We start from the raw sequence: 17,448 nt of genomic DNA, 5'->3' as shown, positions 1-17,448 counted from the left end.
TTCATAATTTTAACCCTAATTTATATGCTAAGGTAATGCTTTTCAGAACAGTGTAATCTTTACCAAGGTCAATTGGAGAATTCTTAAGGAAGGTAAAAATTATAATTATAAACAAATTATATATCTATTTGAGGAACTCATTGGGTATATTTTGCTTTTGTTCACATACAAAATAATAGTGTAGTATGCTACAGCCTACACATAGTGGATATCAAGAATTTAAAGAAAATTCTCTATTTTTTATGGTGGATTTTTCAGAATTACTTGGCAAATCATTGTAGAAATATAAAAGTATTATATAAAATATAACCCACGTGGCAGTAAACAAGTGCATATTTGCTGGGCATTATATATACTGTGTTTTCCCGAAAATAAGACACTGTCTTATATTAATTTTTGCTCCAAAAGTTGTGCTACGTCTTATTTTCGGGGGGGTGCCTTATATTTCTCAAATAAGACAAATTCACAGGTAGAAAAGCTGACACCCCCAGAGAAAGTGTACCGTACGGCATAGTTCCCTCTAAGCTGAGCAGTGAGCAATCGCTCACTTAAAAATCATCATCAACTCAGAGTTTTCCAAACCTGCCCAGAAGCCAAGAGGGAAATTTTATTATTATTTCTGTGCCGCCCAGTCCCGAAGGGACTGCCGCTCAGACAATATACTTTTCTGCCCACCCCAAAAAAATTTTAGAGAGAACACTGCCGTACGGTACACTGATTATGGTACAGTACCTGTCAGTATGGCACCCACACACACAAACGACGGCACTTATATGATACAACAGTATACTCCCACTATTGCAGCTTCCGGCCACCAGAGGAACTACAGTCTACGCACTATAGTGGAGACTGTAATGGCGGTGAGACAGCAGCAGACTGTGTCTGCTGTACTGGAAGGTACAAAGCGATGGAAGGGGCCAGCAGGGAACGCCACATTATTATGGTACCGCTATGAACAGCTTTGAATGGTACCGTATGTTTTTCCACCGTACCGTATGTAAACTTGACTACGCCTTATTTTCGGGGAGTGCCTTATATTAGCAAATTCTGCAAAACCTCTGACATGCCTTACTTTCGGGGTACGTCTTATTTTCGGGGAAACAGGGTATATCCCTGATTTGTGGATTATGCTATTTTTCAGAATCCAGAAATCATAATATGCTTTAACATTTTTTTTCTGAATGCCATTTGCTTACTTAATCTAACTTAATTGATACTTTGTTTTCTAGTTTGGAAATACATGCTACTGTAATTCAGTTCTTCAGGCACTTTATTTTTGTCGACCGTTTCGAGAGAAAGTCTTGGCGTACAAGAGTCAGCCCAGAAAAAAGGAAAGTCTTCTCACCTGCTTATCAGATCTCTTCCACAGCATAGCCACCCAGAAGAAGAAAGTTGGAGTGATACCTCCTAAAAAGTTCATAACAAGACTACGAAAAGATAATGGTAAAGTTTTATTTTGTCACTGTGAAGACTTTGCCTTTAGATAATTTTATTATTATTATTATTATTATTATTATTATTATTATTATTATTATTATTATTATTATTATTATTTATTGGATTTGTATGCCGCCCCTCTCCGTAGCCTCGGGGCGGCTAATCACAGTGATAAAAAACAGCATATAACAATCTAATACTAAAACAACTAAAAAAAACCTTATTATAAAACCAAACATACATACAAACATACCATGCATAAATTGTAAAGGCCTAGAGGGAAAGAATATCTCAATTCCCCCATGCCTGACGGCAAAGGTGGGTTTTAAGAAGCTTACGAAAGGCGAGGAGGGTGGGGGCAATTCTAATCTCTGGGGGGATTAGAAGGTCAGGGCCGCCACAGAGAAGGCTCTTCCCCTGGGTCCCGCCAAACGACATTGTTTAGTTGACGGGACCCGGAGAAGGCCCACTCTGTGGGACCTAACTGGTCGCTGGGATTCGTGCAGCAGAAGGCGTTCCCTGAGATAATCTGGTCCGGTGCCGTGAAGGGCTTTATAGGTCATAACCAACACTTTGAATTGTGACCGGAAACTGATCGGCTACCAATGCAGACTGCGGAGTGTTGGTGTAACATGGGCATATTTGGGGACGCCCATGATTGCTCTCGCAGCTCCATTCTGCATTTAACCACAAAATTGGCATTTTCTCTCCATTATTCATTGATTTGTTCCCAATATTCTTACTTGAACTGCTCTTCAAAATCCAAACCTTTAAAATTTTGTCATAAAAGTCCTATTTTCATTCTAAGTGCAATCGTCCTTAAAACACATTTATTTTAAACAAATAAGATAGTGCTTGACAGTATGTGACTGAAGAAAGATTGAAAATGCCTGAAGACACAGTTTCAGTAAAATAGTAGTCAATAAAATTTTGATAAGACTGCAAAATAATTGACACAACTAATATAATAAAAACATTCTGGTAAACAAAGCCAGTCTTGGTGTCTAAATGGTAACACAAAAGATGACATGTTGAAAATCCCTAAGGAAGCCAAAGTTGTTATGATTTACTGTAAACACCAATGTTTTGAATAGAGTTTAGAAATGGATTTGTAGATACCAAAGATTCTTCCTATTAGTACAATGCGATCACAATAGGCCTCTGAATAACTTATTGAAAATAATTGCTCACAGATAAAGGATGCTCTCTCCCTTACTCAAGAATACACAACTAGTACACTATACTAGGTACTCTATCCAATACAAGTGAGACACTGTCATCTACAACAATGGGAGAATTCATTCAAAGAATGTCTGTTATCTAATAATTCTAGGCACCTATTTAGTTTATTCTAACTGAAATGAAAATGAAATGAAACTCTGTTTTTAGCTTGCTGACCTCCAGATAACCTTTCCCTCAGCTTCACACAAACACAGCAATACCTCGTCTTACGAACCTAATTGGTTCCCTGGGAAGGTTCGTAAGGCGAAAAGTTCGTAAGACGAAACATTGTTTCCCATAGGAAACAATGTAAAATGAATTAATGCGTGCAAGGGGAAAAATAACGCAAAAGACCGCTGCCGCCCTGCTGTCACCTTTTGAAACAGCCGGGCGCTTCTCAGCATTCTCCCAATGCCGAACCCGGAGGTTTGGCAAAAGTTCGGGTTTGGGTGGCCGCCGAGAAGCCCCACCGCCCCGCTATCACCTTTTGAAACAGCCAGGGGGCTTTTCGGCGCCCTGCCGAACGCGAACGCCAAACCCGAACTTTGCCAAACTTCCGGGTTCGGCATTCGGGAGGACGCCAAGAAGCCCCCCAGCTGTTTCAAAAAGCGACACCCGGACGGCGGGGCTTCTTGGCGGCCACCCGAACCCGAACTTTTGCTGAACTTCCAGGTTCAGCGTTCGGGAGGCCGCCAAGAAGCCCCGCCGCCCGGCTGTCATCTTTTGAAACAGCCGGGGGGCTTCTCGGCGGCCTCCCGAACGCTGAACCCAGAAGTTCGGCAAAAGTTCAGGTTTGGCGTTTGGATTCGGGAGGACGCCGAGAAGCCCCCCGGCTGTTTCAAAAAGCGACAGCCGGACGGCGGGACTTCTCGGCGGCCACCCGAACCCGAACTTTTGCTGAACTTCCAGGTTCAGCGTTCGGGAGGCCGCCAAGAAGCCCCGCTGCCCGGCTGTCATCTTTTGAAACAGCCGGGGGGCTTCTCGGCGGCCTCCCGAACGCCGAACCCAGAAGTTCGGCAAAAGTTCAGGTTTGGCGTTTGGATTCGGGAGGCCGCCGAGAAGCCCCCCGGCTGTTTCAAAAAGTGACAGCCGGGCGGCGGGGCTTCGCGGCGGCGGGTTCGTAAGATGGAAAAAGTTCGGAAGAAGAGGCAAAAAATTTCCGAACCCGGGGTTCGTTTCTCGGATTGTTCGTATGGCGAGGGGTTCGTATCACGAGGTACCACTGTATTAAGCAGTTGCCAATAACAGAAGCATAAATTCTCCAACTTCTAAAAATATCTCTACAACTTGAATCAAATGTTTGTTTAACTGAAACCATGCTTATTTATTTTATACCTTTGCAACTTTCTCTTTTAGTGAAATTCTTTAGTTCTGCTAGGATGCACACTTTTTCTTTTTTAAAAGTGACCAGGTGGAGACCTATTTGTCTCTGGTTTATTTTTGCTCTTCAGATACAATTGCATTGTGAAGATGTTTTGCATGGAATAAGGAACTCATGACTATTTGATCAACCTTTGAACAAATCATTTATATTTGGGGGTAGACCTTCTGTTTATTCCTAAAGGATACCATTTTATTAATTTGATTCAATGTCTGCTTAGTTAAGACAAGCCCATAAGTGAATTACAGACGTAATTATTAAGCAGTTGTGAGGAGCAAAATACCAGGCAATTACTGATTAAAATTACTGTTCTCATAGGCTATTCCCATAGGCATTGGGACTGTGCATTGTTTTGGATTGGCTTCCAGAAAGTCCTTTGAGCACTCAATCCAAGAAAGCACCTACCTGCAGCTCTTTAAAGCGGCCACATCCTTTTCCAGCATCATATTAAATAATAGATCATATCTATTATTGGGTGGAAACAGGCTTGCGTACTGCAGAGATCTTTTTCTGTTGTTTGAAAAATATTCTCAGTCTTCTTCAATATGCTCCTAGAAAGATGCCAGGGATAAAAAAAGAACATCTCTCCCTTATTTTTGAAAGTTTAAGTATATATAGAACCAAGTTCCAATAACACATCTGAAATAATACAAAGTATTGGAGTCCAGAATATACAGTGATACCTTGTCTTACAAACTTAATTGGTTCCAAGACGAGGTTCTTAATGTGAAAAGTTTATAAGATGAAACAATGTTTCCCATAGGAATCAATGGAAAAGTGATTAATGCTTGCAAGCCCAAAATTCACCCCTTTTGCCAGCCGAAGCGCCCGTTTTTGCACTGCTGGGATTTCCCTGAGGCTCCCCTTCATGGGAAACCCCACCTCCAGACTTTCGTGTTTTTGTGATGCTGCAGGGGAATCCCAGCAGCGTCAAAACGAGCGCTTCGCTGGCAATGGAGGTCTGGAAGTGGGGTTTCCCAGCGAAGGGAGCATCAGTGAAATTGCAGCATCGCAAAAACACCGAAGTCCTCGAAACCCCACCTCCGGACCTCTGTGTTGCTGTGTTACCCCACCTCCGGACTTCCATTGCCAATGAAGCGCCCGTTTTTGCGCTGCTGGGATTCCCCTGAAGCATCACAAAAACACGGAAGTCCGGAGGTGGGGTTTCCCATGGAGGGGAGCCTTGGGAATCCCAGCAGCACAAAAACGGGTGCTTCGCTGGCAACGGAAGTCCGGAGGTGGGGCATCCCAGTGGCGGTGGTAGGTTTGTAAGGTGAAAATAGTTTGTAAGAAGAGGCAAAAAAATCTTAAACCTTGGGTTTGTATCTCAAAAAGTTTGTATGATGAGGCGTTTGTAAGACAAGGTATCACTGTATGTTCCATCCTGTTGCAGTTGGTTTTACCGTGTTTTGGATCACCCTAAATATATGAAGTAAAATTGGGAGACTGAAGTTGGAATGTTAAACAAAATTCAATCTCAATGCTTAGGTAACTCAACTCTGCTTTATATGAAAGTTCTATGGTAGAGAAAGTTGGTTAGGCAGGATGCCTTCATGGCACCGGACCAGATTATCTCAGGGACAGCCTTCTGCTGCACGAATCCCAGCGACCAGTTAGGTCCCACAGAGTGGGTCTTCTCCAGGTCCCGTCAACTAAACAATGCCGCTTGGCAGGACCCAGGGGAAGAGCCTTCTCTGTGGCGGCCCCGGCCCTCTGGAACCAACTCCCCCCAGAGATTAGAATTGCCCCCACCTTCCTTGCCTTTCGTAAGCTACTTAAAACCCACCTCTGCCGCCAGGCATGGGGGAATTGAGATTCCCTTTCCCCCTAGGCCTTTACAATTTTATGCATGATATGTCTGTATGTACGTTTGGTTTTTTATATTAATGGGTTTTTAATCGTTTTTAGTATTGGATTATTATTGTACGTTGTTTTATGATTGCTGTTAGCCTCCCCGAGTCTTCGGAGAGGGGTGGCATATAAATCCAATCAATCAATCAATCAATCAATCAATCAATCAATAAATAAATAAATAAATAAACAAATAAACAAATAAACAAACGTGTGTGTGTGTGTAATAGCTTTCTGACATTGTTTGTTCCCAGCAATTGCTTTTAAAATGTGTTTACAGTACCTGTCAAAGAAGTAGATTAAACATATCAATTTTTTTTTTGTAGAGCTGTTTGACAACTATATGCAGCAAGATGCACATGAATTTTTGAACTATTTGCTGAATACAGTGGCAGATATTTTGCAAGAGGAGAAAAAACAGGAGAAACAGAATGGTCGTCTACCGAATGGCAGTATCGACAGTGAAAACAATAATTCTCCAGATCCAACATGGGTCCATGAAATCTTCCAGGGAACATTAACCAATGAAACAAGGTGTCTCACCTGTGAAACTGTAAGCATCTTCTACAAATCTGTCTCAATTTTCAGTATTTGTCAGGCCATCGACCATGGTATCCTTCTGCACCGGCTGGAGGGGTTGGGGGTGGGAGGCACTGTTCTCCAGTGGTTCTCCTCCTACCTCTCCGGTCGGTCGCAGTCGGTGTTAGTGGGGGGCCAGAGGTCGACTCCGAGGTCTCTCCCTTGTGGGGTGCTCCTTCCATTACCCTGGGGGGGGATTATTGACCCCCTCGGAGAGGGTCCGCAACTTGGGGGTCCTCCTCGATCCACAGCTCACATTAGAGAACCATCTTTCAGCTGTGGCGAGGGGGGCGTTTGCCCAGGTTCGCCTGGTGCACCAGTTGCAGCCCTATCTGGACCGGGACTCACTGCTCACAGTCACTCACGCCCTCATCACCTCGAGATTCGACTACTGTAACGCTCTCTACATGGGGCTACCTTTGAAAAGTGTTCGGAAACTTCAGATCGTGCAGAATGCAGCTGCGAGAGCAGTCATGGGTTTACCTAGGTATGCCCATGTTTCACCAACACTCCGCAGTCTGCATTGGTTGCCGATCAACTTCCGGTCACAATTCAAAGTGTTGGTTATGACCTTTAAAGCCCTTCATGGCACTGGACCAGAATATCTCCGAGACCGCCTGCTGCCGCACGAATCCCAGCGACCGATTAGGTCCCACAGAGTGGGCCTTCTCCGGGTCCCGTCAACTAAACAATGTCGGTTGGCGGGCCCCAGGGGAAGAGCCTTCTCTGTGGCGGCCCCGGCCCTCTGGAATCAACTCCCCCCGGAGATTAGAACTGCCCCTACTCTCCTTGCCTTTCGTAAGCTCCTTAAGACCCACCTCTGTCGTCAGGCATGGGGGAACTGAGACATCTCCCCCGGGCATATACAATTTATGAATGGTATGTTTGTATGTATGTGTGTTTAGAAAATGGGGTCTTTTAAATATTTTTAAACAGTAATTTAGATTTGCTGTACATTGTTTTTTTCACTTTGTTGTGAGCCGCCCCGAGTCTGCGGAGAGGGGCGGCATACAAATCTAAATAATAAATAAATAAATAAATAAACATCTCCCTTACATAGGGACTTTGGGTGATATTAAAACATAAAAACAGTCCATCAGTGATAGAAATTAATTAAAAAGGCAAGAGGGCTTTTGGGATGCTTAACCAGTGCCATGGTTATGTATTCCACTGTGCGCCCAAAGCAAGGCCTTAGAGCCATGTTTTCACAACCTTCCAAAAGGCTAAGAGAGAGGAAGCCCGCCTGACCTACGGGCAGGGAGAATGCTCCAGAGGCAACAGGAGACAAGTCTCTCTTCCTGGATCCTGCCAATCGGAATTGTTTTACTGACAGTGCACAACATACCTTCCCTGCCTGATTTGGAATATATATAAAAACAAAATATTTGTTTTTGGCAGTGGATCAAAAGCTGAGTATAAGATATTGACATGAATTTGAATTGTGTGTGATTTCAATAAACATTTTTTCATAGCCTGATTTAATAGAATTATTTATTTATTTACTTGCTTGCTTGCTTGCTTGCTTGCTTGCTTGCTTGCTTACTTATTTATTAGATTTGTATGCCGCCCCTCTCCGTAGACTCAGGGCGGCTTACAGCAATGATAAAAACAATATATAATGACAAATCTAATAGTTAGAATCCAAAATAACAATAATACATTTAAAAAGGCTAAGAAACAAGAAACCCCAATATATTAAAACATGCATACAGTCATATCATACACAAAAAACTACATAGGCAGGGGGAGATGTTTCAGTTCCCCCACACTTGATGACAGAGGTGGGTTTTAAGGAGTTTAAGAAAGGCAAGGAGGGTGGGGGCAGTTCTAATCTCTGGAGGGAGCTGATTCCAGAGGGTCAGAGCCGCCACAGAGAAGGCTTTTCCCCTGGGTCCCGCCAAACAACATTGTTTAGTTGACGGGACCCGGAGGAGATCAACTCTGTGGGACCTAACCGGTCGCTGCGATTCGTGCGGCAGAAGGCGGTCTCGTAGATACCCTGCTCTGGTGCCATGAAGGGCTTTATAGGTGATGTTCAACACTTGAACCGCAGAGGTTTGTTTATGTTTAAGGACTTTTTAATAGTAATGTAATCTAAATATTAAAAAAAATAGGCAACAGATGACATTTAGAAAAAGTGAGTATAGAAATATTTCTTATGGGGAAAAATTGTTTGATACTCATTGATTTTGATACTTATTGCATCTCCCAGAACCGATAAATACCGAGATACCACTGTATTACCAAGAGAAGTGAATCCGTTTCTTTCAGGGTAAATAGATAAATCAAGAGAAGATCTCTGAAATTATTTGGCATTTGCTGTGCTGTTAATAGTGGAATATTAACAAATGGAGATATGAAAATAATAGCATTCTTTCTCTAAGAAAAGTGAATTTTGTTACAAGTTTAATTACCATTATTAATTACCATTATTGTTTTAAACTAGTTCATCTATTTTTAGTTTAAGATCTTTCAAAAGTATACATAAATGGATAATACAATGATTTTGAACATGCAGGTAAGCAGCAAAGATGAAGATTTTTTAGATCTTTCTGTTGATGTGGAACAAAACACTTCAATCACACATTGTTTAAGGTAAGAGCAATGACTTATCTCTGATTATGTCCTCATAAACATATACATTTATTTAAGATTAAGTAAAATAGTTTTATTAGACCAGTTTTAGATTAAGAGACTTTTTATATTCTTCCTTAATTGAACTGTTCTGCCGGCATGTTTCAACCGCCCATAATTACAGGGTAATTAGTCCAGGAAGACACATACCACACAATAAAAGGAAAACCCAAAGATTTTTATAAACAAAAACAGAAACAGCTCCCTTTTTAAATGTCAAAGGGATTTTCTGGTACACACAAGGCACAGGTGAAATGCAATCCAATTGCTCACCCAATAACTGGGAAATTGAGTCCAATTCTAAAGTCCAGAGAGTCCACACACACAATCCTGAACAGCAAAAAACCACGATCTTGACGAAACAATGAATCAGATAAACTGCCATGAGGCTAACACACCAGGCTGCACTTTTATCTGTAGCACTAATTACAGCAGCTCCACCCAACCACAGGTGGCCTCTTTTTCTCTTGTAATAATCCTTCAGTTGTTGTCTCCTATGCATCACTCTACGCATGCGTGGATGTGTCATTAACTCTTGTTCAGGATCCAGGGATGATACAGATGATTGATCTCCTCCTGGGCTGTCTGCCAAACTCCCCTCTTCCCTGTCACTCACGCTTCCTTGGTCAGAGGCAAAACAGGCCTGCGGCATGTGGATGTCTCCCCCACCTCCACCTCCACATTGCTTGGGGCAGGAGCTGGGCCAGAGCTAACCACAACAACCTACTTAGTGCAAAAATGTTTCAAATATGCCATGTACAGTTCAGTATGAAAAATATTTCAGTGAATAATTCATAGTTGTTGGATTTTAACTATACTTTATTCAAAAATTGATTTTTTAAAAAATTCTCATTTTAGGGGTTTTAGCAGCACAGAAACTTTGTGCAGTGAATATAAATATTACTGTGAAGAATGTCGCAGTAAACAGGAAGCACACAAAAGGTACCATATGCATTTATTTTGAGTGTTAGTAATATATACAGTGATACCTCATCTTACGAACGCCTCATCATACAAACTTTTCGAGATACAAACCCGGGGTTTAAGATTTTTTTGCCTCTTCTTACAAACTATTTTCAACTTACAAACCTGCCGCCGCCGCTGGGATGCCCCCTCTCCGGACTTCCGTTGCCAGCGAAGCGCCCGTTTTTGCGCTGCTGGGATTCCCCTGAGGCTCCCCTCCATGGGAAACCTCACCTCCGGACTTCCGTGTTTTTGTGAAGCTGCAGGGGAATCCCAGCAGTGCAAAAACGGGCGCTTCACTGGCAACAGAAATCCGGAGGTGGGGTTTCCCATGGAGGGGAGCCTCAGGGGAATCCCAGCAGTGCAAAAACGGGCGCATCGGCTGGCAAAAGGGGGTGAGTTTTGGACTTGCACGCATTAATCGCTTTTCCATTGATTCCTATGGGAAACATTGTTTCGTCTTACAAACTTTTCACCTTAAGAACCTCGTCCCGGAACCAATTAAGTTTGTAAGACGAGGTATCACTGTATATATATATATATATATATATATATATATATATATATATATATATATATATATATATGTATATGTATATGTATATGTATATGTATATGTATATGTATATGTATATAAATTAACTGCATATTTTGAGTTTTTGCCTTGTTTAAACTTTCAGCAAATGGTAATATTGGGGTAAATTGGTAACAATTGTATTAATTTTTTATGACTTTGCAGACAGGTAGCAAAATAGAGTGAAATCTAATTAAATATAGTGATCAGTTTAATTTTGTTTCAGAATGAAAGTAAAAAAGCTCCCTATGATCCTTGCTCTCCATCTGAAAAGATTTAAATACATGGACCAGCTTCATCGATATACAAAACTCTCCTATAGGGTAGTATTTCCTTTAGAACTTCGGCTGTTTAATACGTCCGGCGATGCCACAAATCCTGACAGAATGTATGATCTTGTGGCAGTGGTAGTTCACTGTGGAAGGTAATAAAATATATTATAATCTGTTTTTTGTTTACTTATTGGGAAATAGTGCTATGTATGTATGCTAAAACTCCTAAACATAAAGTTCAAAATGTATTACATATGTAAAGTGACATTAGTACTAGTTGAATCAGTGGGATGAGGAAATGCATCCATGTAACACTATCCTCTTAACTCACACCTTATTCTTACCTGAGTGATACAGATTTATTCATCATATGGGCTGGGCAATATGGAATGCCAATGTATTACCTAGGGGGTTGCCTATGACAGTGTTTCCCAACCTTGGCAACTTGAAGATATCTGGACTTCAACTCCCAGAATTCCCCAGCCAGCATTCGCTGGTTGGGGAATTCTGGGAGTTGAAGTCCAAATATCTTCAACTTGCCAAGGTTGGGAAACACTGGCCTATGACAGTGTTTTTCAACCAGTGTGCCGTGGCACACTAGTGTGCCGCGAGACATGGTCAGGTGTGCCGCGAAGAAGGAAGCTCAGGTTCTGCTCTCGCAACTTTTTGCTGAGAGAGAGAGTGAGAGAGATAGAGAAAGAAAGAAAGCAAGAGAGAGAGACAGAGAAATAAAGCAAGAGAGAGAGAAAGAAAAGAGAGAAAGAGAGAGAAAGCAAGAGTGAGAGAGAAAGAAAGCAAGAGAGAGAAAGAAAGCAAGAGAGAGAGAAAAGGAGAGGAAGGGAGAGAGAGAGAAAAGGAGAGGAAGGGGGAGAGAGACAGAGAGAAATGAGCAAAAAGGGTAGGGAAAAAGAGAAATGAGAAAATGATTGAGACAGAGAATGACAGTAAAGAGAGAGGGGAAAAAGAGAGAGAAGTGGCTCTTGATTTAAAGTATATGATAAAAAGCACCCAAAGAATAAGAGAGAAACACCCCCCCAGCCTTCACCTGTTTTTGGAAATGGTTCAAAAGTGTGTATACACACACAGAAAGGTGGGAGGAGATAGGGATGGAAAAAGAGAGCAGAGTGTTTTAGAATGTCATTTTGTGTCATTTTGGTTGGTGATGTGCCCCAGGATTTTGTAAATGTAAAAAATGTGCCGCGGCTCAAAAAAGGTTGAAAATCACTGGCCTATGATATAGCAACCAATTGTACTTCTTTAATATTTTTCTCTTCAAAGTAATAGCAAGTCCTCACTTAGCAACACACATGTCTGTCCTTCTCTGGGCTGCCTTCAGTGCTTTATGCTGCAACGTCCTGCCTGTCGGCAACTACTTCAGCTTCAACCACAACAACACAAGAGCACACAACAGATTTAAACTTAATATTAACCGCTCCAAACTTGACTGTAAAAAATATGACTTCAGTAACCGAGTTGTCAAAGCGTGGAACTCATTACCGGACTCCGTAGTGTCATCCCCAAACCCCCAACACTTTACCCTTAGATTATCTACGGTTGACCCAATTATCGCAACCATTGTGACTAAAACTGCACTTAAATGTTCATTTTAACAGCCTCATTCAACATACCAGTGATTGCGGGACAAAAGCTGTATCTTTCATTTTTTTTAAATAATCTCATAAATATTAGTGGATGATTTTAATTCTCTATTTCAAGGGCTTTAATGAGTGATCCTTTTTATTGCTTTCATTTGATTATCGCTTTTTTGTCTGAAAGTTTCATTTTAAAAGATATTAACACTCATTCTTTGGATGTATAGATTTTTATACCTTCTGTAACAGGAAAATTGCTTGTTGTTGCTTCTTTATTTAATCATTACATTTTTATGCAGCCCATATAACCTGTAAGGTAATTCTGGGTAGCTTATAAATTACAAGCTAAGTAAAAAATAATAATAATTACGATATTAAAACATTAAAAGTACACAGATTATGATTTTAAAACCATACTGGAACTAGCATCGCGATGGAAGGGGATAAGATCTTACCCTGTCAGCCCTCTCCAGTGATACCCTTCCAGAAGTCTAAACGGATGGAAACCGTTTTTACCGCCAGTGGTAGAATGCTCCACCAGGATGGAGCCATATATTTTTCTTCAGTAAAAATCTTTAGTAAAGATTATATTGGTTGTTTTTTTTTGAAGCCATATAGATAACCAAAGGTTCTTTTGAGTGGTACCTCGACATACGAGTTTAATTCGTTCCAGACCCGAGCTCGTAAGTCGATCAACTCGCATCTCGAACGAATGCCTTTAGACTTCGTTTTTCGCGCCGAGATAACTGGAAGCAAGGAGATTCTTGCGCCACCTAGTGGAAGCTCGGCTCGTATCTCGAATTTGAGCTCGGGTGTCGAACAGAAATTTTGCTCGCGTTGCAGCTCGTAACTTGGAATACTCGCATGTGGAGCAGCTCGTATCTAGAGATATTACTGTAGTATCATTTTATGTAATCCCTCCCCTCCCCATGTAATATTGAATTTGAAGATGACATAGCATTAATTACTTTATTTTCACAGTGGGCCGAACAGAGGACACTATATTGCTATTGTAAAGAGTCATGATTTTTGGCTGCTCTTTGACGATGACATTGTAGAGGTAAGAACTGTTATGATTTATTGCTTGTAAAATGTATTCATTGAACTTAACGTTTTTGCTATTTGTTTTTAGATGATCAAAACTAGAAATATTTGGAAGCAACTTTTTATTTACTTATTATTAGAGTTGGAAGGGATCTTGCAGGTCATCTAGTCCAACCCCCTGATGGTGCAGGAAACCCTACACCACGCTACTCCAATGGCAGTCCAGTCTTTTCTTAAAGGTCACTAGCGCTAGAAACATAGAAGACTGATGGCAGAAAAAGACCTCATGATCCATCTAGTCTGCCCTTATACTATTTTCTGTATTTTATCTTAGAATGGATATATGTTTAACCCAGGCATGTTTAAATTCAGTTACTGTGGATTTATCTACCCCGTCTGCTGGAAGTTTGTTCCAATGATCTACTACTATTTCAGTAAAATAATATTTTCTCATGTTGCTTTTGATCTTTCCCCCAACTAACTTCAGATTGTGTCCCCTTGTTCTTGTGTTCACTTTCCTATTAAAAACACTTCCCTCCTGGACCTTATTTAACATATTTAACATATTGGAACATTCACCACCTCTGTGGGCAAGCCATTGCACTGGTTGATCGCTCTCACAGTGAGAAAGTTCCTCCTTATTTCTAGGTTGAATTTCTCCCTGGACAGCTTCCAACCATTGCTCCTTGTCTGGCCCTGTGGTGCTTTGGAAAATAATGTGTTCCCCTCCTCTCTGTGGCAGCCTCTCCAGTATTTGTAGACTGCTATCATGTCCCCCCTGGACCTCCTCTTTGCTAGACAATCCATGCCCAATTCCTGCAACCTTTCCTCGTATGTTTTAGTTTCTAGTCCCTTTATCATTCTGTTTGCTCTCTTCTGCACTTTTAATTTTATTTATTTATTTTGTCCAATACACAATGAGGTTTTTAGTGGGTATATATCTATATACACATAGTAAAATACATGATGAATGTTATAGAGGAGATACTCATAGTAAAATATATCTAAGAAAGAATAGAAAAGAAGATATAGTAATAGAACATATCAATGAAAGAGTAGAAGAAGATATATAGGAATAGAAGAAAGGTATAGGAAATATAGGAGAGCAATAGGACAGGGGACAGAAGGCACTCTAGTGCACTTGTACTCGTCCCTTTTTCTAGAGTATCTATTTTCTACCCTTTTTCTAGAGTATCAATGTCTCTTTTGTAGTGGGGTGACCAAAACTGAATGCAGTACTCTAGATATGGTCTAGCTAGAGCAGTAGTATCACCTCTCTTGTCCTGGAGTGTATTCCTCTGTTTATGCAGCTAAAGATTGTGTTGGCTTTTTTAGCCGCCGCTGCACATTGTTGGCTCATGTTTAGATGATCTGTATCTATATTGTAAATAACAGATCTATATCAAGAGCAACGAACTTAATTTATTGCTCTTGATATAGACCTGTTATTTACCAAAAAAAGATAATTATGCATGTTTTTCTCAATAAATATCCCTGTTGTTGCAAGTGACAAATTATTTTTTAATATGCTGGCACTAGAGTCATAGTTTTGCTGCAAAATTACAAAGTATTGTTTTTGGGAAATCAATACTCCTCTATTTTGTTTCAGAAAATAGATGCCCAAGCTATTGAAGATTTCTACGGGTTGACATCAGACATTTCAAAAAACTCAGAATCTGGTTATATTCTCTTCTATCAGTCCCGGGACTGATTGTGTCTAGGCAAAAAGTTACTTCCTGCCTCACTTTTCTGGATAACGTGGAAATGACTTCATTAGAAGACAGTAAAAGCAGAGACAAAAGAACGCTGATGCGGTTTGCGCTGCGGTAAACCCAGGTATTCAGAGAGGCTTTTGAAAATCTTCATATTGTGCTCCATGAATTTGCTCAGGGGTCATGAGGACAAGGCTGATGCATCACAAATGCACTGGAGAAACAGATCTGCTACTCTTGTAAGAATTACCCACCCAACAAGTTGCGTCTAACAGACTTGATCAGGAGTCCAATTTTGTGGATATATTTTCATAATCTTTGGCATCTTTGATTTCTTGTCAGTGTTGCATCAAATGCAAGTGCAGCAAAGCAATATAAATTTGGCACATTAATTTATTTGGTATTAACTAAAAGTGCACCTGATGCTTGATCTTGATTTTACCTATATTCAGTTTCTAGATTTTTTTGCACACATAAATAGAGAATTAGCCTAACAGTTGCTTTCTTGGCCAGAATAAATTTATAACATGGTTTTGTGACTGGAACCAAGAAGTCAAATGTGTTTTGCTTCTTTTAAGAAGCTTACATTACAGTAATAAGTACCTTTATGGGAACAGTTTTGAGTTTTAAACTTTCTATGGGGGAAGAACTTGATTTATAATTATAATTTTATTTTTATTTATGTGTTACTGCAACTTCTAGAGTTTCTGTGTTTTATATTTCCACAATTTTTGGAACCTAGATTTGTATATTAGATTTTATTGGATTTAAATACTCTTTTACATTGTTCATCTACAAGATTTCTCAAAAAATATACTTTCGAAACCTAAACTAACCAGGGGAAAGTATGGAATTTGCTTCTTTAATAAGGAGCCGGTGTCTCTTGCTGTATGTTTCATGTATGTTATTTAAAGAATTTCAATTGTTTCTTATGTTATAAAACAGATTTTCTGTTTTATCATTGCTAAGATGGTATCGGTAGTCTGCTGTACCAGTTTTTTTTTCCTTTTCTAAGTCTTCTAAACACTTTGACTGCAATATAAGTCAGGATTGCCCATGCTTAATAGAGCCAGGATGGCAAATATGTAATTTTGGTCTTCATTGTAGTGTTGCTTAAAATATAAAATAGCTTCAGGATATCTCAGTTTCTGTGAACGCGATGGGTATGGATAGTTGAAAACTCCCAAAAGTCTTGTGAAGTTTTTACCACTAACGTTTTAAAATGAAGAAAAAGAAGATTCTAAATTAGGCTATTTTGATCCTGAAAGCAAGGGATCTCCACATCATGGTTATGTTGTCTGAGTGGCAGTGGCTGAATGTAATTTGATGAAATAAAGCTAAATACATAATTCCAGTCAGATCAATTGTGCCTTCATATTTTGGCACTCCTTACTTTCATCATAGTTTTGTTTTGCTGGCAGTGTTAGTATGAAACTGTTTTTGTCTGCTGCTATAATTAATGCATTCAGTTTACCTATACAATTTAGCTCAGGAATCTAACATCATCAAACTGAACAGATTTTTAATGTAGGTTGTCTTATTTAACTAATGTGAAAAAAAATCATGTTAAATTGTAAAGATTTTTTTATTAAAACATATAACATGTAATTGTTTCATTTATTCTATCATCTTGCGGGTGGAGGTGCTGGTGGTGGCAAAATTACACTATTACAAAGACTGTGTAAGAACTCTTGAGAATGAATATTCATTTTTAAAAGTAATTTATATAAAAGTACATATTGTTTAAACTATTTATGGGTGTTATGACTGCATAAAACTTGAATTTGGGATCACTGCCTTTTTCTGGTTGAGAACATCAGTATAATTTATTGCTTTCTGCATATTTTGGAATATAACAAGTCACTATCATCCGTAAATATTGGCCACACTGGGGAGTTGTGTTGTTGTTTTCACTAGTATATGGCATTGTTACAATAGCCAGGAGATCACAATGCTGTTGCGGTGTGGTAGTTTGTCTTGCCAAAGCACCAGCCCTGTTATAGTTCGAATTTGCATGCTTCTCAAGGTGCGCCCCACAAGGGCAAGCTGGTTTTGCACCAGTGAGAAAATGCACTGGTGCCATCTGCAACATCTCCCAAAGCCCCCTTCCCTCTCAGAACTGCTTCGCACATGGACATTGCAACCCGGAAAGTTCAGAGCCATCAGGAATCCTATTGACTGCATAGAG

General features: G+C 40.3%; 1 protein-coding gene across 1 annotated transcript in view; it reads left to right on the top strand.

Moving 5' to 3' along the window:
* USP12 (ubiquitin specific peptidase 12) overlaps positions 1-16,868 on the top strand; it is a 30,936-nt gene extending 14,068 nt beyond the window's left edge. The window contains exons 3-9 of the mRNA XM_070749833.1: positions 1,230-1,443; positions 6,217-6,443; positions 8,988-9,064; positions 9,962-10,045; positions 10,867-11,064; positions 13,486-13,564; positions 15,158-16,868. Coding sequence (XP_070605934.1) covers positions 1,230-1,443; positions 6,217-6,443; positions 8,988-9,064; positions 9,962-10,045; positions 10,867-11,064; positions 13,486-13,564; positions 15,158-15,259 — 981 coding nt within the window. The 3' untranslated portion in view covers positions 15,260-16,868. The remainder of the gene's footprint in view (positions 1-1,229; positions 1,444-6,216; positions 6,444-8,987; positions 9,065-9,961; positions 10,046-10,866; positions 11,065-13,485; positions 13,565-15,157) is intronic.
* Positions 16,869-17,448: the final 580 nt, after the last annotated feature.

This window comes from Erythrolamprus reginae, chromosome 4 (assembly GCF_031021105.1).
Source record: "Erythrolamprus reginae isolate rEryReg1 chromosome 4, rEryReg1.hap1, whole genome shotgun sequence".
NCBI classification, from domain to species: domain Eukaryota; kingdom Metazoa; phylum Chordata; class Lepidosauria; order Squamata; family Dipsadidae; genus Erythrolamprus; species Erythrolamprus reginae.
Note: the sequence above shows the minus strand (reverse complement) of the source record. Positions and strands in the feature narration are given on the sequence as shown.